We start from the raw sequence: 22,598 nt of genomic DNA, 5'->3' as shown, positions 1-22,598 counted from the left end.
AGCACATTAGCCAGAGATAACTTCTCTTTCAACAGTAGGCCGAAACAATTTGATAAATATGTCAGGTAAAAGGGTCCTCTTTGTTAGAACACAAGGTAGATATAACACTTTCAGAAAGCATTAAATTTGCTTAATTTTTAAATTGGGAACTTAAGTCATCAGAAGAATTCTACTTAGTTCTAAATCACATCTTATTAAAGAGAAAAAATATAAATGTGTTTAATGAAAAAGAAACACAAGTTTTGCTGTAATTTACCTTTAATGAGAATTTGATACACAAATATTAACAAATTAAAACCTAATAATGTAAATTATTTCATTGCACCATTTTATTTTTTCTGCAGCACATAAATGCAAGCATATTTTGACTTATGAAAAATACTAAAGTAAAACCTTTATTAATTGGAATGCTTAGGGTATGGGTCTGTATAACTAATGGCTAATGTTTAATTCTTCTAGGTAAAAACCTTTAAAAAATATAATAGTTCACTTTTTTTGTCTTAATTTTACTGCCTTTACTAAGCTGACCACATTGTGATGGCTAAGAATCTTGTTGTGCCCTAGTCATAATTAAGATCAATCAAATCCAGCTTTCTAGTGCCACATATAACTTTACAATACCAAAAAACATTCTTCAGAAAATACACATGGCTAGCTAAGTTACATTTTTTGTAAGAATCTTTTGCTTTTTCAATGAGCATTAGGCCAGAAACTGGAGTATCATGGGATGATATCCCTGAAAACAAATCATAGAAAACTTGGTTTAGGGGTGCTAATTTATGCATTTGCTAAACACAGCTGTGTACGCCAGCTGCGTTCTACCACAAAGTAACAAATAACTTAAGCTGCTTTTTTTTCTGAACCTTGATTTCATACGATGTACATGGGCCAACATACATAACACACATCATACATGTGTTAATGCTTTCCTATTACAACCCATTTCTTTCTTTTAAGGGTTTATCTCTTCTTTTCCTTATAGGTTTCTGGAAAGCCATGTTTTATCCTCTATAGTAGTTAAAAGAATATATACTTGGCTCTCTTCTGCTGCTTGTTTACATAATCTAGTATTAACTTTTTTCTTCTCCACTCTGTTGCTGCTTTTTCATTTCAACCCTTTTGGCACCCGTTCTCATTCCTTCTGGATTTTGTAGGTCACTGTGATGTTACTTCTTATCTCTTATATGGCTTGCTCCTTTCTTTCTTTCCTATCACTTCGGTTTTACCTTGACTTTTCTATGGTCAGTGATCATGGTGCTTAAACTGTCTCCTTTTTCCCTGCCAGCCTCCTTGAACTTTGGCTTCAGTACACTAAAGGGTAGATGACAGCACTTCCTTGAGCTTTGTGCAATTTCAGGTCTTCTCAATGATATTCATTCCCTTTCAGATTTCAATGCAGAATTATCCACATCAAAGATGATTATATGAGAGTTCTCAGAATATACTTATGGAGGGATATAACTCAGCCACAGATGTATTTAAATTCCCACTACTATATCCAATTCTACAGGAACACCGGTAGACTAGCTAATGTGAGATGTCATTTTCCATAATTAGAATAAGTTCATATTGTTCAATTGATGGTACTTCTGAGTTACCTGGAAATCCAAATGAAATACTGGAGTCAACTGAAACCTAGAAAACCCAAATGATAATAAACACAAATATTTATGTGTTAGTCAAGTCATGTTCTTATCTTAAATTGTATGTAAAATGCACATTTATTCACCTCTTTCTATGTTCTCTGGCCATTCTTATTTGCAATTCAGGAAATAATTTACTCTATAGTTGACATATGATTTTAAACAAGAAATTTTCATTTTCTTATTTTACTGGTAATATCATCTTTCTATTTTAAAATGAAATTGAAACTCCTTTCATAAACATAATGAGGTAGCAGAGGAGAGGTTGGCTTCTTTCTTAAGGCAGCTGTTTTATTCATGGGATGTATTCCTTCTTTAATGTAAACGGTCAGTGTCCTTATAGGAGTAGGTACATAAAATTGTAGATAGTCCGAATGCAATATTACAAAATAAATATCAATGTTTATTAGGAAAGATAATGGTAAATTTCCATTCAGCAGAAATTAACAACTCCCCACACGATCTCTAGGAATTATTCGTAGTTCTGAGCCATGCTTTAGGAAAACATTCCCTAAACAAAAGGAAAAACAAAGTTAGATATGCATATAAGGTGAAGTTTTATGTTGCATAAGCACTAAAAACAACAAGCTAAAATCAAAACAGAAGATTTTATAATCATTAATGAAATAGTACATTTTAAGTCAAGATAATCATATGAAATTGTCTTATTCTTATTTTGATATATTAAAAGACTGATTTTATCCACAGATTTTTTTAGTTCTTCCCACACTGTCACAGTCCATCAAATACTTAGCAATTTAAAGCAGAAATACCAGGGATGAAAAAACTAAAGGACTAACTCAAAAACCCACACGTGTGAATTAATTAAATTATGAATCCTTTATTTATGACAACAAAAAACAAACTGAAGAGTAGGAAAATAAACTTAAACTGTAAGAAATATGGAAATAGTTTAGAATCTTCCTCAATAATTGAATGACTGCCAATGGAGATATTTTTATTCATCTCGTATTTTGTGCATCAGTGAATTTTTACATAATATCAGGTAGCATACATTTTATCTGCCATAGACATTAATACAAATGAACTATTTTTAGTTTAAAATTTGAATTAATTGATTTCTACCAGTAACTTTTAAAATATCTATATAATAAGGAAAATTAGATTTTTAGACCTTTCAATTTTATAAAAATGATTCATTTTAATGACATCATTTACTTAAAACTGAAAACAATGGCTAAATGAACAGTAATTAAAAATTGTAAATTGTTCTGCTTGAATCATAAAGCGTTGTTTTATTTAAATAGTCATTTAAATTCAGGATAGAACTTAAAGTAGTTAAAACATTTCATTACATAAAGTTAATTATTTTTAAATGACTGCTGCCAAAGACATTATGAAATGTCAGGCATGCTAATTTTGACAAACACAATAGCTAGACTTTTTAAAAGTGTAAAACTAACAAAGTTACCTATTAAACTTATTATATTTCTTTATAAACTAAAGCATATATGATAATTTTTATAGATTTAAATGTATCTACTGGTGGATATATAAATATGCAGACACAACTATATCGTGTCCCTGCTATGCAAGCTGACATTTGTTAGACTCCTTAGGTGATAAGCAACCTGACAGGAATTTTATTTGGTGTAGAATCACATGCTTTAGCTATGTTTCCTTTCTGTCTTTTAAAACATATAGATGAATTTGATTAAAAGGCTAAATTCCATATACGTAATAATGTACACAATGAAATAAGTTAATATGGACAAAAAGTAAAAGAGTCCTGTAAAAAGAATTAATGGTTACAAAATAGTTGTCCAAAAGCATATCTGATATCAATAAAAAGTAAAACTACTAAGCATTTTCAAGTAGAATTTTCGGACACTTACCAGCAGTCTGTGCAGGATTTATTCCTATTCCATCTGTAAAACAGTTTTTAAAATCAGATGGAATGTATCTAGTTAGACCAAGTTTCCAAGTATCTACAGTAGATTTACTGCTAAAATAGCTTTACTAGGTATATAAACAAAGACAAAAAAAATTAAACAAAAAAACATAAATATTCATCTTGCAGGTAATCACCTAATTGCTAAAATTAATTATGATTATATATTTATAGCTATTGCTGGGTTGGGTCTTCTGTCAATTACAGAAACAATTAAGTTGCACAAAAGAAATTCTAAACTTATATCTTACAATGTACGGTAACAACTTATACATAGTAATTTTATTCTAAGAAGCTGAAAGCTCTTTTGATAATTAAATTATCATTTCAATAGTCCTCTCAGGTACTGAATCTTACAGGTAGAAGAGACTTCAAAGTTATGTACATCAATTCCTTGAATCACAAGAAGAGTAGTCTAGCCTTTTCTGAATATTTCCAAAAAAGATTCCAATATTTGACAGAAATATGTGATGCAATATTTGATATAAAGAGTATTTCAATTGTTACCATGAGTTCTTTCTAAAACCTAACTAAATCCTTCCAAATGCAGGCCAAGCTTTTTCTCTCTTACCCTGTACTCAGTGGAAATTAAACTACTCACTACTACACATAAAATTTTCCATGCTATTTTTGAAAACTGGTTAAACACTCTCCTGAGCCTTTTCTACTAATCAGTTTTTTGGTAGCTTTTCCTCATAGGGCCATAAAGGACAAAGTGGCAGAAGAGCAACCTTCTAATCTAACTCATGATACAGTTTCAATTATGAAAGAAACATGCCAAATGGCAAAATGAACTGCCTCAACTGAGGTTTCCCACAGCAATCCAGTATTTTCAAATGGGGTCACAAAGCATTTAAAAATTAACTGAACTGTGCCAAAAGAGTGGAAGGACTTGAGAAATGATTAAACCTTTTTCTAGACTTCTGCGATTCCTGTACTTATCCTTTACATCAATAAATAATACAGTGATGCTTACATGGATTAGAAGAGTGTATGTTTTGAGTCAATTTAAATAAATTGTGCCTCTTCTTACTCATTCGCTGTAGTTGTTATAATATGTGATTTTAAAAAGAACTCTTACCATTTGTGATTATAGCACTTGTTGCTGCAGGAACTTTAAACTAAAGGAGAGAAATGGCAAAAATCATTTTTACAAACTTAAATCACCTTAAAATCTGTGATAATAACAATTATTTGTAGTGTACAAATAAAAAATCCTGTAACTGAAAACCAGAACTACAGAATTTAATAGAGAAAATGTTTTAATTTGCACATACCAAAGACTTTTCATGTTCTCTAAATATCAATCTTATTGGATAGCTGACATCTGAAAGGTTTAGTTTTATTATCTGCTGGTTTGTAAGAGTAACTGGTGTGTATGTATACATGTAAAAATAACTACAATTATGTAGACCATCTGTACTGCTTTGGAAATTCAAGTTTTAAATAAAAGTAAAACTGTGCTTACTATTTATCTGTTAGAGATTAATGTAATATATATAAATTATTTTCCTAATGCTGCACATTTTCCTTAGTTACAACACAATTTGCTTTAAAATCTCAAATTTCAAACAATAAATACTATATAAAAGGAAAAGTCAAAAGTCTTCTAAATCTGATATATAATTAAAGTACTTTTCACATTTTTGCCAAACACCTTTTTAAAGTTATAAGTGAAGTCACACAGAAATTTGCTCAAATACTTAAGTGAACTTCAATAGCCATTTCAGGTTTATAAAACCTGGATTATAAAAGCAGCTTAGTAACCCTACTGAGTCTCACTTTCTTAAATCGCATTCATTTTAAGCAAAGGCCATACAATTTTCTGAGTCTTACCTGTGTGGGAAGCTGATACTAGTTCTTGGCAATGTGTTCCATAGTTATTAAAAGAAAAGCAAACATTGCCATTTTTTTTTCTTTCTAGGAATGAGGTAAGGCAGTAACAGTCAAATTGGAAAAAAAAAAAAACCACTATAAGTACTTTTGAAGCAACAATGTCATCCTCAGTAGAGAACATTTTTATGATTTCTTCCTCTACTCCTCTCCTCCATTGCCCAGGCCGTTTCTTTACTTTCTTTTTCAATGATACCACAATCTCTTCTCTGGCTCTCTGATCACTTCTCTGAATCTCAGTACTTGATTACAATAGTCTAAATTTCATAAAATTGGGTGTACTAGTCACAACACATCTGGGGTTGAGACTTCATGACATCACAAAGACCCCCAAATTATCAGCTACTTGTCCCATTACCCCAATTCTTCTGTCTTCATCTGAAGACACTCTCAATAATAAGTCAAATATGAGGATGAAACTATCCAAATGATTCTGAAAGTACTCTACCGTTTATGTTCCACCTATAGAGCATGTAGGAGCAATCTGTCTTTTGTTCTAATCCCTTTTAATATTCTCTGTAATACTAGGTGCTTGTGGTGTGTCCAAATCATCTCTTTCTGAATCATCATCACTATTTTAGTTAGCCCTACTCCTCCCAAGGTCCATTCCTACCTAATTTGTCTATGTTGTAATCCACCTCATGGACCCATTTATTCAATAAAGCATTTATTCCATTGTGCTAAATATGCTACATTCCTTAAAATTCTCTTCATTGGAAACCAATTATCCCAACATCCATAACTCACACCACTAAGTGGAAGGCTGTGCATATTCTCTCCTCTCTGGTTACTTTGAGGTCCTTTCTTCTATCAACATTTCTCAGGGACCTTTTATCTTCTGAAGTCATACAATCTATACATACCTCCATATTTCCACCTTTGTCGGCATCATTTACTGGCCTTCAGGTCACTAAATTTAATCACCTCCTCCATCCCACTGAATCTACATTCACTTACATCATTACACATCAGGCTTCATTATTTGTGGGAATTAATAATTACCTCCAACATCTGGAAATTTAAAGTTCCACTTTGACTCTGAAAACATGTTAAAACTAGGTAATATCCTCAGTATATATTCTTCTATCCTTCCAGCTCCCTCCCTGCCTCCCCCCAACACACATAATCTCACTCACACTAAACCTATTTTTTGCCCATATCATAAGCTCCAAGCACTTGATACATCCCATTCTACAAGGTCATCTCATTTACTCTGATGTCATTTACCTTCATGAGCAGTCTTCACTATTTGGTCTAATATGTTAGTGTTTTGAATTTTCCAGTGTCTAATGTAGCTCTTAATTTTTTGAGGAAATTCGTTTTATTGGGTTCTATTGTCGCTCTTCAATCAGTGAAAGAATTTCACATATATAACAATATCTTCTATTACAGGCACATGTGCCATACAACACAGGCTATCTATAAGCTAACACTTACATAGCACTTCAAAATGTTTTACCTATATTATCTCATTTAATCTTTACAACAACTCTGTGAGGAAGGTGCTATTATTATTATTATTTCTATTTTACAAATGAGGTAACTGAGGCTGAGTTCAAGTGACTTTCCCTGGGTCACCTATTAAGTGTCTGAAGCAGGATAAAACTCAGTCTTCTTGACTCCAAGAACAGTAGTCTATCCCCTGTGCCACCTAGCTGTGAGATCTTCAAGAGAGACAACAGAACTGATATGCTCAAAACATAAATAATCTATAAGCTAAACATGGCAGTATTACATAACCACCAATCACCTCAAACTGAAGAATCTGCAAAGGACACACCATATAATGAAATTTAGCTCAACAAACATTTACTAAGCACCAATTATGTGTAAGGAACTATGCTAGGTGCTGAGGATACAAAGACAAACTTAAAACAGTCCCTGTTCTCAAGGAACTAAATTGTATTTTTTATTCAAATTTTGAAAAAAATAAATGTCCATTTATTCCAAATTGAATTTGTAATTATATTGTTTACTATTTGAAAACATGTTAAAACAAGGTAATATCTTATAAATTAGTATAGGATATTAGTGATATCCTATAAAATTAACAGTTTAAAAAGATTTACAGTTGTTAGACTCCTATTGTTAGACTTCTATTGTCAAGACTAATAATTAAGACTTTATTCCCTCATCAGGTAAGAAAATGAAGTAATGGCTGAATCGTATTCTAAAATTGAAGATCATATTTATAAATAACTCTAATTTAGGCAGACCATTTTAGTAAAATAATCCGTGAATATATTATTTACACTTCTCTGCTATGATTTTAACAAGTATTAGTTCTCTGGCCAGATAAGTCAAAAGACACACATGAATTTTTAAAAATAAAGTACTTAATTAAAATGACCTCTTTTCTAATTTCAAAGTTTTCATTAATAATCATTGTCTTTGACAATCACAGAATTTTGGAACTGAAAGAGATCTTAAAGACTGCCATCTGACAAATGAGAAAACAGACTTAAAAGAGGTTCAATGACTTGTCTGTGGTTAAACTACTAGTTCAGCAGAGCAAGACTAGAACCCATAGATCCTTATTTCCAGTCTAGTGCTCTTTCCACTACTGATTACTTTATTACCTAATTTATAAGATGAAGGCAATAACCTATGCTTACTAATGATGATTTTACACTTACTTCTTCTGCAGCAAACTTTAAGACTGCTGTGAAAGGAGTATTTTCGGGAACACTGAGTCTGCAAGGAAAGAGCAACGGATTAGGAAAATGTGCACAGTTCATTTCAGCTGTTACAGCATATTCAGATGGAATTGTCAGAGAGTTCTGCTGAACGACGACAACCAATACTCCAACTTGACTTTAATATTCTTTCACTTTAAATAAATAAAATTCAACCTGTTTTATTAAAAAGTAAGGACAGTGGCCCTTGGCCACTAATGATCCTCACTTTTCTATTGTTGCAACAGACAAATCTACTCAAAAAACAGTAAGGGGAAGACTAGTCAATGATAAAGCATATCTAAAAAAATAAACCCCTAATACTGGGCAATTATTTGGCTCTAGTATTAGGTTTCAAATTGTTGAATGTACTTTTTTTTAGGGCATTCAATTAATCAAGCAATACTTTAGTATTTTACGCATAGCTTAGAACCCAGGACTCTTTCTAAACTCTGAACAGGTAAAAGGAAATTTCTGGCACCCTGGGTTCCAAGCCCCTTTGTAGAAGAGAATTTGGAAATAGCTTTTAACTTACTAAATTAAGCATCAAGTATCTTTTAACTAGGATTTTATCTGCATTAGGATTAGTATTACTATTAAATAGAGAATGTTATGAAGTTTTATGCTTAATGAATACTTCAAAAAATTATGCAATTCATCAAATACCTACAAAACACCTGGAGTGTAGAGGAGCTAGGTGCTATGGCTGCAAAGAAAAAAAAAACAACGAACCATCCCTGCCTCTAAAAGGAGCAGGGAGAGAAAAAGAACAAAGGAAAGATCAAAGTTTTCTAATATTAGGAGACAGGATGCACTGATATCTTGAGGGTAATGATCAGGAAAGGCTTCTGTAGGAGTAGCCCTTGAACTGATAAGGATTCAGAGAAGCTGAGAGGAGGAAGTAGAATACCGCAGGATTGAGGAAGGGTTTGTGCACATGAGCAGAGATGGAAGATGGCATATTGATGTCAGTGAACAGATACTAAGCCATTTTGGCTGGAATGAAGACCACTTAAAGGGGAATAACAACACTCAAGTTTAAGTCAAAGAGGTTGGCTAGAGCTGGGTCTTGGAGCCCTTAAATGCCAATCTTCAGTTTGTACTCTTTCCTAGAGATGACTGGGATCCATGGAAGGAATTTAAAAATGAAATTTTGTTGATAGCTTTCACTTTTACATGTATTTCCCAATGTGTTCTGCTTATTTACCCTCTACCTCCAGCAATTTCGTATTACAACGAATAAAGAGGGGAAAAGTTTTTCAGTTCCCTTTTATTCTGTTCATTTAAAAAAATGCTACAATGACCTTCTTTCCTTTCCTTCCTTTCTTTGTTCCTCTCTTCCTTCTTTCCTGCTATTCCTGTTGATATTCTCCTTCTCCCTCCCAAATTCCCCCCCCCCAAAGTGAGGGGGAAGGGACCCTTGCAAAAAAAAAAAAAAAAAAAGACAGCTAAGCAAAACTACACATTGGCTATATCCAAAAACGTCTATATCAAACTGGCCCTCCAGTCCCCCACCTCTCTGTCATGTTTAACATGCTTCATCTTCATTCCTCCAGAGTAATGGTTGGTCACTGAATTGATCAAAGCTCTTAAGCCTTTCAAAGTTGTTTTTCTTTTATAATGTTGTAATTTTTGTATGAACTTTTCTGGTTTTGCCAACTTCACTTTCACTTTGCTTCCCAGGCTTCTCTGAATCCATCCTTTTCACCATTTCTTATACCACAATTAAAAAAATGTGCATTCTAATATACTTGGTATTTCTATTTATGGTTGTACAATTGTATTTGCTAACTTTGGTTTTCTAAAATTTCAAGTTTTGACTTGATAATGCTGAGATTTTTATAGAATTTTTCATATTTGTTATTAAGAGAATGATAATAATCCAATAGAGTTTTTTTTTTAAAAATGAGTCTTATTTCAGTACTGGTTTAACAAAAACTCATCACATTAAAAATTTTAAAATAAAGTACTATATTAAATTATGCATAATTATATTAGGGCCATTAAACATTTTTTCCATATTAATGGAAAGATCCCACTAACTTAGAAAACACCTCTTCCCACTGCAGGGAAATGACATTTGCAGACCTAGATAATACAATTTATTTTTCCTATGTATAAAATGTCCAATAATTAAAACTATATATTTTACTTAATTATTTTTTAATATGTACTGCCTGACAAAAGAAGTGTGGGGTTTAAGGAACAGATTGAGATACATATTTTTGGACATGACGTGTGTGGATTGTTTTGCTTGACTTACTTGCTACAAGGGAGAAGTTGTTTTGTTTCAAATGGGGGAGAGAGGAAGAATTTAGAAAGAAGAAATTATCTGTAACAGTGCAAAAAAAAAAAAGCCATCAAATATTTAGCTCCCAAGCAACTTGGGATACAAAGTGCTAGAAGTTTCCTTTTTCAAGGCCAGTTCACTCAGTGGTCAGGAATGGAGTCCTAGATTCCAACCTGGGCCAAAATGCTAAAGCACTCAACTGCTTGACTTGCTCAATATCCTAAAACTATTCTGGTGACAAAACCAACCGATATATTGAAAAAGTTGAACATTATATGCAGTTTTCCATACGCATGGAGCCCTATTTCTAGTAAGAAGCTGGAATGGGTATCTTCTCATAGCTCTTCTTCATGGACAGGCTTGGGCATTATAGCTTTACACTGCATCCAGCTTCAGCCCTGTTTTTGTACTTTCCAGTTACAATGTTACAGTCCAGTTACAGTAGTCACTAAATATACTCTTTTCCTAGTTCTACTTACTTCACTTTGTATTAGTATATATATGTCTTTCCATGCTTCTCTGTATTCATCATTTCTTATAGTACATACTATTCCATCATCTTAATATACCACAACTTATTTAACCATGCCCCAATGGATGGACATTTCTCTACTTTGTTTTCAGTTCTTACAAAAAGTGAAGCTGTAAATATACTGGTGTAAATGGACATTTCTTTGTGTCACTGAGTTCCTTAGGGTATATGCCTACCTGTGGAATCTCTGGGTCAAAGAGTATTTTAATCAATTTCTTAGTATAATTCTGAAGTACTCTCTAGAATGGATGGACCAATTTACAGTTCCACCAACAGTCACTGATGGTTTTTAATCAGATAAATTTACATGGTTAATTTCTAAGACCTGTTCCTTAGGAGGATTATTTTGGCACCTAGGTGAAGGGCAGGGACTATTAGGAGGGAAACCAATTAGAAAGCTTATACAATAATCTAGGTCAAGGGCCTGATAGTAAATATTTTAGGCTTTATAGGACAAGAGACAAAATGAAGGATAATATGTTGGTACCTGACCACAGAGAAAACAAATTTCCATGAACTTTTCTTGATGAATAACAACAATAATAATAAAGTATAATTTTTAAAAATAACACAGGACTACTAATAAAAAAATGGATTTCTTTTTGGAGGGATAAAATTGTGCTTCACTAGGACCCAAAGTTAATGTTCCCTCTTTTCAAAATCAATTGCAAATGTTCATCTGTTAATGCTGAACTATAATAAGATTTTACATATATTATCTTTGAAAATGTCTTTCCAAATAGTACTTCCAAGTAATAATATCAATCTACAATTATATGATTTTAATTAAATATATTCATTACTTAGAAGGCACTTAAAGAATTCTATGAGATTTTTCTCTTGATATATGCCTTGTAGCATGCCATTACAGTGCAGATTAATTACTTCCAATTGAAGGTTAGGTGGAAGCTCTTCAATTGCACAGTCAAATGGATTTTGAAATGTGGAAATTTCTTTTGCACTTGCATTGGGATCTGAAAAATTGTCCTTGAACTGTAGTCTGAGCTCAGGAAACAGATCCTCTGCAAATCTGTGTGGGAATAGAGATGTTCCTTCTTATTTTAACTTTCAACAGCAAAGGGTGTATAAAGCAGGCTGATATTACTTGTGCTTCAAATAATGTTAAATGCTGTTTAATTGACTTTACTGCAGTATGATTTTCATATATAAGTGCTATTTTGTACTGAAATTTTAGGCTGATTCATTAAGAAACATTATAAACATTATTAAATACTCAGCAAAGCTAATTACCAAAGCTATTAAGTATTTGCTAACAGTGACTGAGGGTAATTCTAGTTAAGAAAATTTCAGTTTCAGCTTTGCACTAAAAAAATTATAATAAAGCTTTTTTTTTTCTTCTTTTCTTTTTTCAACATGATAGGTATGTACTGCTAATAAAAAAAATGTGGCAGTACGGTGACACTGAAAATGCTGTTGAGTTAGAACTGTGTCACTTCAATTTGTAGTGCACTGAGCGGCAGTGAGAATTGATGAGAGAAACACATATGGGCTCTGTTGCAACTGCTGAGCGAATTAAGGAATTGAGTGAACCACACTGACTCAATCTTATGACTCAATTGTGGAGCTAGTTCAGTTCCCTTTCTATTTAATTAGGAGTCTAGTCCAATTTCTGTCTTATGTGAAAACTTTATTCAATTACGAGAACTGCAAGAAAACTTTATTGTATTATTTGAACCTAGTCCTGCATGGCTGGGAAGCTGGACCACCTCTACCTGTTGCTTAGTGACCCTTAGTAACCCCATTAGGTTATAATGACCAGTTAGATACACAGATACCTGACACAAGGAGTTTTCTCATAATTATACATCTCAAGCAACCCTTGAGTCTTGCCTGAAAACTGGCCCTGTACTGCTCAATCATTTATTATTTCCTTATTCCTTTGACTGAATACAAACATTTGGGGGAGAACATCTCTTTTTCTCATTTCAGGGAATTATATCTGTTCACTCTTCCCCTCCCAACTTGGAAGGCACCTCATCTTTCCTACAATTAGACATCAAATCACCTAATTACGTAACCTAGCTTGTATCTTGGTTAATTGTTTTCTTTTAATTAATTGGTCTTATGTGATTAATTGGTTTTCATGCATAAAAATCTGTGTTTGTATTCAGGGGCTTTGGATTGGCTGGGGAGTCCCCTGACCTGTTTATTATACCTGTTTTACTAATAAATCATGTAGCTTGGATTGTTTTATCAGTTATTGCTAATTATCTACCACACTACTCAACTCTGCCTTTGTAGCATGAAAGCATCCACAGAAAATATGTAAAAGAATGAACATGGCTATTTTCCAATAAAATTTTATTTAGAAATATAAAAAAAAATTCTTAGTTTCCAATGCCATACAAAAACAGGCAGCAGGTCAAATTTGGTCTTTAAGTAGTAGTTTGCCAAGCCCTGAACTAGTTGAAAGATGACAATGGTTTAAATTAGGGTAGAGGCCTTATGAGTGGAGACAAAGGGATGGATTAAAAAAAGATTTTATATTGTTCTCAGAGGGTTGAGAACAGAGACTTAAGGGACACCAAGTTTATGGGAGTAGGAGATATGATTCTGCAAAGGAGAAGGAGAAGTAATCAGACAAGTAGAAAAAAAAAAAAAAACCAAGTGGCTAGTTTTGTGGAAACCAAAGGAAGAATAAGTATCCAGGAGACTGACAGTGACAAAAGGTGAAGGGCACAGACAAATTTAAAAGAACTAAGATGCCAAAATCACAGTTGTCCCAATGAATTAATACTTGTTATTATACCTAAAAATGAGATGTTCTATTATAAAATGTCACTGATTTTAGATGAAAATATTCATCTGTGAAACTGTAAATGTAAGTATGTGAAAGGTAGTATGAGGTATAAGAAGACTGGAAAAATAGGAGGGAGTTGGATTATTAAGAAGGGCTTTGAATATCAAGCAGAGATTTTGTATTTGATCCTGGAGGCAAGAGGGGATCAAAGGAGTTTATTGAGTGGGAAGTTATATGGTTGTAACCATACTTTAGCAAAATCACTTTAGTGGCTGAATGGAATATGGATTGGAGTTGGCTGAGACTTGAGGCAGGCAGACTCACCAGTAAGTAGGCTATTGCAGTAGTAGAGGTGTGAAGTGATGAAGGCCTGCACCAGGGTGGTGACTGTCAAAAGAGGAACGGGGATTTATTTGATTGATGCTGAGGTAAAATTGACAGTACTTGGCAACAGACTGGATATGAGAGGGGCAGTGAGAGATGGTGAGGAGTTGATGACTGCTAAGTGTCAAGTCTGAAGTGCTGGGGCCATGGTGTTGTCTTCTACGGTAATAAGAAAGGTAGGGTGAGTGGGAAGAGCTTAGGAGAAAGATATGATTTCACTTTGAACATGTTTAAGATATCTACTGGATATCCAGTTTGAACTGTCTGAAAGGCAGTTGGAGATGCAAGACTGGACATCAGGGAGGTTTAGGGTATGACGGGCAGATTTAAGAATCATCAGACTAGAGATGAAAATTAAGTTTATGGAAGCTGAGGTCACCAAGTGAAGTAGTACAGAGGGAAAAGAGAAGAGGGTCTAGAAGAGTGCTGAGGGATGTCTACGGTTTAGTGGATGTGAGCTGGGGAAGCATCACCCAAAGATAGGTAGATGAAGCAGGAAAGAGTAGGGTCCTAAAAACCTACAGAGGACAGAGTATTAAGGAAGAGAGACTGATCAACCATGTCAAAGGCTGCAGAGTTCAAGGAGAATGAAGATAAAGAAAGGGCCATTGTATATGGCAACTAAGAGATCCCTGGTAACTTTGGAGGGAGCAGTTTCAGTGGAATGATGAAGCTGGAAGCCAGATTGGTTAAGTGCCAAGTGGTTAAGAAGAGAGTGAAAGTGGAGGCACCTATTGTTGTAGATGGCCTTTTCAAGGAGTTTAGCCACAAAAGGCAGAAGAGAGTTAGAATGATCATCACCAGGGATTGAAGGATCAGGTGAGGGATTTTCCATGATGGGAGAGATGTGGGCATGCTTGTAGGCAGAAAAGAATGAGCCAGTAGATGGGAAGAAATTAAAATTAAGTGCTAGAGAAACAACAAAAGTCCTACCATTATATCAAGAGATGCAAAAAAAGCTTTAGATAAAATACAAAACCCATTCCATGTAAAACATTAGATAGCATGGGAATAAATGGAGTTTTTCTTAAATTGATAAGTAGTATCTATCAAAAACCAAGAGCCAGCATTATCTGTAATGGGGGATAAAGTAAAAGCTTTCCTAATAAGATCAAGGGTGAAGTAAGGATGTCCACTATCACCATTAATATTCAATCCTATGCTAGAAATACTAACTATAGCAATAAGACAAGAAAAAGAAATTGAACAATTAACTATAGCAAAGTTGCAGAACAGAAAATAAACTCACATAAACCACCAGCATTTCAATATATTATAAATAAAACCCAGAAGGAAGAGACAGAAAGAGAAATCACATTTTAAGTAACTGAAGACAGTATAAAATAGTTGGGAAGCCTATCTGCCGAGAAACTCAAAGGAATTATATGAACATAATTACACAAATTACACATAATTACATACTTTTGCACAAAGGCAGATCTAAACAAATAGATATTAACCGCTCATGAGCAAAACAAGACAATATAATAAAAATGACAATTCTACCCAAATTAATTTACTTATTCAGAGTCAAACCACTCCAACTACCAAAGAATTATTTTATAGAGCTAGAAAAAATAAACAAAATTCATATGGAAGAACAGAAGGTCAAAAATATCAAAGGAATCAATGAAAAAAAAAAAGGGAATAAAGGCAGCCTGATTTCAAACCATATTACAAAGTAGTAATCATCAAAACAATTTGCTACTGGATAAGAAATTGTGTGACTGATCAGTGGAACACATTAGGTACACAATATACACAAGTAAATAACCATAATAATCTAGTGTTTGGTAAACCCAAAGATCTAAGCTTTTGGGTCAAGAACTTACTATTAAACAAAAACTGCTAGGTAAACTGGATAACAGTATGGCAGAAACCAACATTTCACAACGTTTACCAAGATAAGGTCAAAATGGGCACATGATTTAGATATAAGGGAAGATAGCAAATTACAGAAGCATGGAAAATTTTGTGGATCTATGGATAAGGGAAGAGTTTATGACCAAATGAGAGAGAGAAATCACTGGGCTGGGGGAGAGGGTGCAAAATAGACAATTTTGATTGCATTAAATTTAAAAGTTATGGAACAAACAAAACGAACGCTGTCCATTAGAAGGAAAGTAAGAAACTGGGGGAAAAAATTCAGCAAGTTTCTTTGATAAAGGCTTCATTTCTCAACTACATAGGGAACTGAGCCAAACTAATAAAAATGAGACCCATTTCCCAAATGACAAATGGTCAAAGGATAGGAACAGGAAGTATTCAGAAGAAAAAAAAATCAAAGCTATCAATAGTTATATGAAAAAATACTCTAAATCACCAAAAATTAGAGAAATGCAAATTAAAACAACTCTGAGGGACCACCTCATGCCTACTGGATTGGCTAACATGACAGAAAAAAAAAAGACAAATGTTATAGGGGATGTGGAAAAACAGGGACAGATGCACAGTTGTTGGAATTGTGAACTGTTCTCACTATTCTGGACAAAAATTCTGAATTATGCCCAAAGAGCTATAAAACTGTGCACACCCATTAACCCTAACCAGTACTAGGTCTATACCCCAAAGAGATGAAAGAAAAAGGAAAAGGATTTATATATACAAAAAAATATATAGCAGCTCTTTTTTGTGATGGCAAAGAATTGGAAACTGAGAGGATGCCCATCAACTTGGGAATGGCTGAACAAGTTGTGGTATATGACTGGAACGGAATGCTATGGTGTTATAAGAAATGAGGAGGGGTATGGTCTGGAAAACCTGGGAAGATAACAATTCTGAAGGACTCAGGAAGAAAAATACTATCAACTTGCAGAGAGAGGGAAGCAATAAACTCTGAGTGCAGACTGAAGTATTTTTTTTTCACTTTATTTTTCTTGCTTCTTTTTTTTTCAAAAGGGGCTTATGTGTAAATATTTTACATGATAAGAGTTAAAAAAAAAAAAGAAAGATGAAGAGTGATATCCAGTGGGAATGACAGAAAGGGCAATTAGGGGAAACAGGAAGGAAGAGGATCACCTAAGCAGGCAGAAAGGTTAAGTAAGTAAGGAGTAAGGCTGCCTTAACATCTGAATCAGGGTGAAGAAGGAGGTAATGGTAGAAAGCATATGAGTGATAGGAGAGGAGGAAGAGGGAGCAAACTAATAATAAATAAAAATAATTTTACAAATAAGTTTATAGTCTAAACCAACATTACTTCCGGGCTTAAAAAATTAGGGCATTTTATTTTGTTTTGTTTTTTTGAGGGGGGAAGGCAGGGCAATTGGGATTAAGTGACTTGCCCAAAGTCACACAGCTAGAAAGTGTGTCAAGTGTCTGAGGACGAATTTGAACTGAGGTACTGCTGACTCCAGGGCCACTGCTCTACTCACTGCGTCACCCAGGTGCCCCTAAGGCATCTCATCTTGAAAAACCAGAAGTTGTATTTTCTATTTGCTGGCACACAAAATTTCAATTTAATTTGTATAGAAACATAGTACCTGAACATCATACAAAAGCACTGAGGCTCCTCAACTTAGTGACAGTAGAACAAAGTACAATGCCACTAAAACCAATTTCTTTGTTTTGTTTGATAATGAATAACTGTATTCCCTATCTTCTGCCAGGCAGTTCAAAAATGCAAGTGTACCAGATGAGAACATATAGATAGATTGGTAGAATTCCATCTCCTGATGATTAATTGACAGCACCATTTTCAAATCTGACATATAACACGTTTAATACAATCAATAGTACCAAAATTTATTTTAATAAAACACAATAAAACTAAAGGATGATTTCAGGAAGCTATATTTTGGGATCTAATATACTGATAAATCACTTCTACATAAGAATCTGGGAAAATCTTCAAGGGTTTCCAGTATGTCTCTATATAATTCAACCTGACATTTTTTAAGTATCTACTATTAAACTAGGCCCTAGAAATTTGAAAAAGATAAAGATTTTGCTTTCAATGAAATATATATATATTAGCAAACTGAAGCTCAGAAAGTTTGTGATTTGTTCAAGGTTTCACAGTTGGTGAATGAGCATACTAAAATCTGTGTTTTCTCATATAAAAACTATGTATTTTTTTCCCATGAAACCATACTATGTGGCCCAACAAAACAATTTTAGGTGAATGATGCATAGCTTAAAAGTATCCTTTGCTTCCCTTTAGGGAAGAGGACCTTTAAATTCAACAAATACTTATTAAGCACTGATAATATGGTAGGTACTATACCAGGTGATGGGAATAAGAAGATGAAAAATAGCACAATCTCTCATCTCAAAGAGCTTGTAGTCTAATGGAGGAGAATATTACACGTTGAACAAATATATATAAAACAAAGTAGAATTTGATAGAAACAAAAGAGAGCAAGGTAAAGTGCTATGAGAAACTTAAAGAGGGAAAGATTTCTTTCATCTGGAGTCTTAGAGAAAATTTCATGGAGAATTTAATTTTGGCCTTGACACAAAGGAGTGACTTCAACAGATGGAAGACTGTCAAGGATGAGAAATGGGATAAGATGAGATGAGAAAAATAGGTGGACAGTTGTCTAATCTGTCTGGACCGTGGATTAAGGGAAAGGCCGTAGAATGAAACAGACCAGGTAAAGCTAGACTCAGACCATGGAGGCCCCTGAATGTTTCTGTTGAGAGGGAAGAGGAGTTGCTTTATTTCATTAGGCAACTGGGAACGGGAATGACGAGACCATAGTAGTTCATCATGAAGATTACTCCGGCAGCAATAACGAAGACAGAACCAACTCAATTTAATAAGCATTACTAAGTACTGTGATAGATGCTTAGGACATATAAAAAAGTAAAAACGTAGTCTATGATCTGAAGGAATTAACATTGGACTAGGACAGGAGAAAGCAGACTGTAAGCAGGGAGACCCATTAGAAGGCTCTTCCAACAGTCCATACCAGAAAGGATAGATAGACTAGCCTAGGGCACTGTATCAATGGAGAGGAGAATCAAGATTTGATCTGTATTTCTGAGGTAGAAGGAACAGAGCTTGACACTCAACTAGCTTTAGGAGGTAGAAGGTAGAAGACAAAAAAAAAAGGTCAAAGATAAGGCTAAAGATTAGAGCACCTGAGCGACTGGGATGGTAGTAGTGTGGAGAGAATGTAAACTCCTGGAGGACAACAATGGCTTTTAATTCTTTTTGTCTTTGTATATCGGGGGCCACTTCCAGTGGTTCTGACCCATGTTTTGCCACTGGACTCCAATGACTCTGGAGAAGAGAGTGAAGCTGATGCTTAGCACAGAGCCCTGCCCCACTTAAAACTAATTCACTTGCAAGTCACCCTCCTGATGTCATTGTTCCTCTTCCAAAAGAAAGGATGAACAACAATCTTTGCATATCCAGAGCCTAACATATGGTTCAGAGCTGTGGTTTCATTGCGGTTAGACATCCTAAGTGGAAACTCTCTCCATCAATGCAAATGAACAACTCATTGTTCTGAGAAGTCAAGTGCCTTGCCTATGGAAACAGAGCTAAAAAGTTTCAGTCGTGGCAAAAATAATTCTCTAAAGAACAACTGAAACTAATCTTTGCAGGCTCCTTTGAGAAAGCTACTCGGAGGGGTTGAGGTGTCTTCTTAGCATCAATGGAAAAAGTGCTGGCTCATGAAACAACCCCCTTCCCTCCCCCACCTCCCCCCAAAGTTAGATTCTTTATGGCCTTTTCATTTCTGTCATTGTACTCCCAGGGTCTAGCACAAAGTAGGTGCTTAGTAAACACTGGTTGGTAAAAGAGACAACCTACCCGCTTAGGGCTTAGTTTTCTTCCCTGTGCAACGAGGAGATCTAGACTAGTATTCTGAGATATCCCCTCCGAGACCTAAACCTGGGATCCCCATCATTAACATCTGGATATAGCAGGGGGCGGGGGTGGGGTGGGGTGGGTGGAAGAGGAGAAATGTCACCACACCCCACTACAACTGCGCCCTATTATCGCCTTAAGGGGGTGGGGGGGAGGAGATGGGGATTTATATAGAAAGACAAGGGTCGCGCCACCCCCACCCCGGCGCTACGTCACTCACACTTTGTACGGCAGCCGCGGGTCCGAGGTTAGCGTGATCTTAAAGGAAACTTTCGACCTGCAGGCAAAGAGAGCAGAAGGCAAGTTAGAAAAAGGCGGCGGAGGAGAGGGCCCCAGGACTCTTGGGGAAGGGGCGGGGGAGGGTCGGGTCAGCTGGTCACTCACATAGTGAGGCCGTGGCTGGACTTTAGAGAGCCTCACGGCGGTGCTCAGTTCCCTTCTGCCGCTCAATTGTTCGCAGTCCCCGCAGGCAAAACCCAGACCTCCTCTTCCTCACTCTCGGTGGTTCCACGTCTCCCTCCGCTGTCAACTGAGGACCTGGGGCTTCCGTCCTGGAGGCTGCCCACGATCCTGCCTGACAAGGGGCTCCAAAATATCCAGCTCCTCAGCCACTCCGAGGGAGAGGCCACTCGGAGAACCTAGACCTTCTGCTTTTAGGACTGTACTTTGGTCTGTACCGGGACAAATAACCCGCAAATATAATACGCTGAGGCTGTTTTAGGTCAGGCATCTCCTTAGAAGGCCGCAGAGAGGCGGGGCCCGAGGTTGACCCCTCCCAGGGCGGAAGACCTAGGGAGGGAGAAGGAAACTTCCCTAGGAGAAAGCTTCCCTAGAAGAAAGGAGGAAGTAGCCCATTTCCTGGAGTTGCGCTGAGCAATGGGGACAACTGAGACTCAGTAGGCTGATGGCAAATCAACCAATTCCTCTGATCCACCTCCAAGCCAATCGTGTTAGCCCCAGGCTGACCTGCCCTCCCCTGACCGTGAGGCCTGGTTGTTTTGCTGGCACCAGACTTCTCCCTAGCGCATGAATTGCTGCCGCGGTTGTCACCTCCCTTTCCACGTGATGTATGGCTCATTACTTCTCCAGCGGCCAAATTGTCGGGTTGTAAAGAAGGGCAAAGACTTTTTCCGTTGTATCCCCCATGGAGATATCCGGCACTTGGAAATGGGCTGAGCTCAGAGTAGATCGCATAGTCATAGATTTAGAGCTACACAGCACCTTAGGGGTCGGCTAGGCCAACCCTCTCATTGTGCAGATGAAGACATGAAGGCCAGAGAGGTCAAGTGACGTCACATTTTTTAGGTAAACTGGAATAGATAGGATTCGAGCTCAATTCTCCGACTTCAAATTAAGCCTCGTCTGTGCTACACAGTAAATACTTGTGAATTGTTCAACTCTAGAGGCTACCTACTAATAACACTGTCCCAAAACTGTTGCCTTATTTATAACTTTTTTTGTGTTGTATATTGTGAAGGCAGCATGGGGCGGTAGAACCAACCTAACTACCAAGACAACCTGAGTTCAAGTCCCACCTATGTTACCCTAGCCGCTTAATGCTCCTGACAGCTCTTTGAGACTATAAATTTCAGAGAAAATCCATATGGTGGTATATCAGTACAGGTGATTCTTCATCTGCGGGTTTTCTAAACCAATTTAATCCAATAAACATATATTTAGCACCTACTGTGTGCCAGTCACTATGCTAAGGGCTGGGGATAAAATTAGTAAAAAGACATCCCCTGTCCTCAAGGAATTTACAATCTAAGAGAGGGAGTAGATAATACACAAAAGAAGAGAGGTAGAGAGTGGGGGCACCAGTTTGTTTCCTGGAGTTGTAAAACCAAACAGAGCAGCAGATGCAAAGTGGAATGAGCTGAAAGTACATTTTCTATTTCCTGTACCTTTATAGAGGAGATCATCTAGTCTACTACTCTCCTTATTTTCACAGAAGGAAAAAGGCTCCAAGAGGTTAAGTAACTTGCTCAAGGTCACATAGCTAAACCCAGATTTAGAAATCAAATAGTAGCACTTGGATTGGGATATAGAATCTTCTGATTCCAGCACACAGAATGAAGTTCAACCACTGTTATAAAAAGACTATAACATCAGAATTTCAGGACATGGTGATTGGTTGAACCCGTCTTACAAATTGACACATGATTGTCAGTTGATTAACGCTCATAAACTGTGTTACCTTGGACAAGTGTATCAGAAAAGCAATAAACACAACATCAATGATAATCATGAATATCACAAAATATGGAAGACTTTCCATATAGAAGGTAGAAGAAGTATAACATTTATTCAGACAACAGAGAACCATATCCCATAACCAAATGTTCAGCTCCCACAGCCAGTTAGACTACTTTCTCATAAAAGCAAGGAACTTAAAAAACCATATCACAGCATGGAGCCTCCTCATCCCAAAACCTCTCTGACCCCCTGCTGGGGTCTTCCCAAAAACAAACTCACAGTACAGCTAAGTCAGCCTGTTCAGTTCTAACAATCACAAGGGAAGCCATTAGCAGCCCTAACTGCGCTCTCTCTCTCTCTCTCTCTCTTCATTTACTGTGACATAACTTCCTTTTCCTGTCAGGAAGCTCCTCCCACCACATGTGACTTAGGCTTCCTGTGACAGAAGCAGGTCACATGGCCTATTAATGGGTAGGAAAGATCTTCCAATTTAAATT

General features: G+C 35.9%; 1 protein-coding gene across 1 annotated transcript; it reads right to left on the bottom strand.

Moving 5' to 3' along the window:
- Positions 1-240: 240 nt before the first annotated feature.
- Positions 241-20,450, bottom strand: UFM1 (ubiquitin fold modifier 1). Its single transcript, XM_036746599.1, has 6 exons — positions 20,290-20,450; positions 20,126-20,182; positions 8,085-8,142; positions 4,637-4,676; positions 3,500-3,532; positions 241-2,154 (listed from the first exon to the last, which is right to left on the bottom strand). Coding segments are annotated over exons 1-6 (258 nt in total). The 5' UTR covers positions 20,292-20,450; the 3' UTR covers positions 241-2,086.
- Positions 20,451-22,598: the final 2,148 nt, after the last annotated feature.

Source organism: Trichosurus vulpecula, chromosome 2 (assembly GCF_011100635.1).
Source record: "Trichosurus vulpecula isolate mTriVul1 chromosome 2, mTriVul1.pri, whole genome shotgun sequence".
Classification (NCBI taxonomy): Eukaryota; Metazoa; Chordata; class Mammalia; order Diprotodontia; family Phalangeridae; genus Trichosurus; species Trichosurus vulpecula.
The sequence above is the reverse complement of the archived record's forward strand: the minus strand, read 5'-3'. Positions and strand labels throughout refer to the sequence as shown.

Coding starts and splice junctions, on each gene's coding strand:
- UFM1 (XM_036746599.1), bottom strand. Junction 4,677..8,084: donor TAAAGTTTGCTGCAGAAGAA/GTAAGTGTAAAA, acceptor TCTCTCCTTTAG/TTTAAAGTTCCTGCAGCAAC. Junction 2,155..3,499: donor AAATCCTGCACAGACTGCTG/GTAAGTGTCCGA, acceptor CCTTTTGTTTAG/GGAATGTTTTCCTAAAGCAT.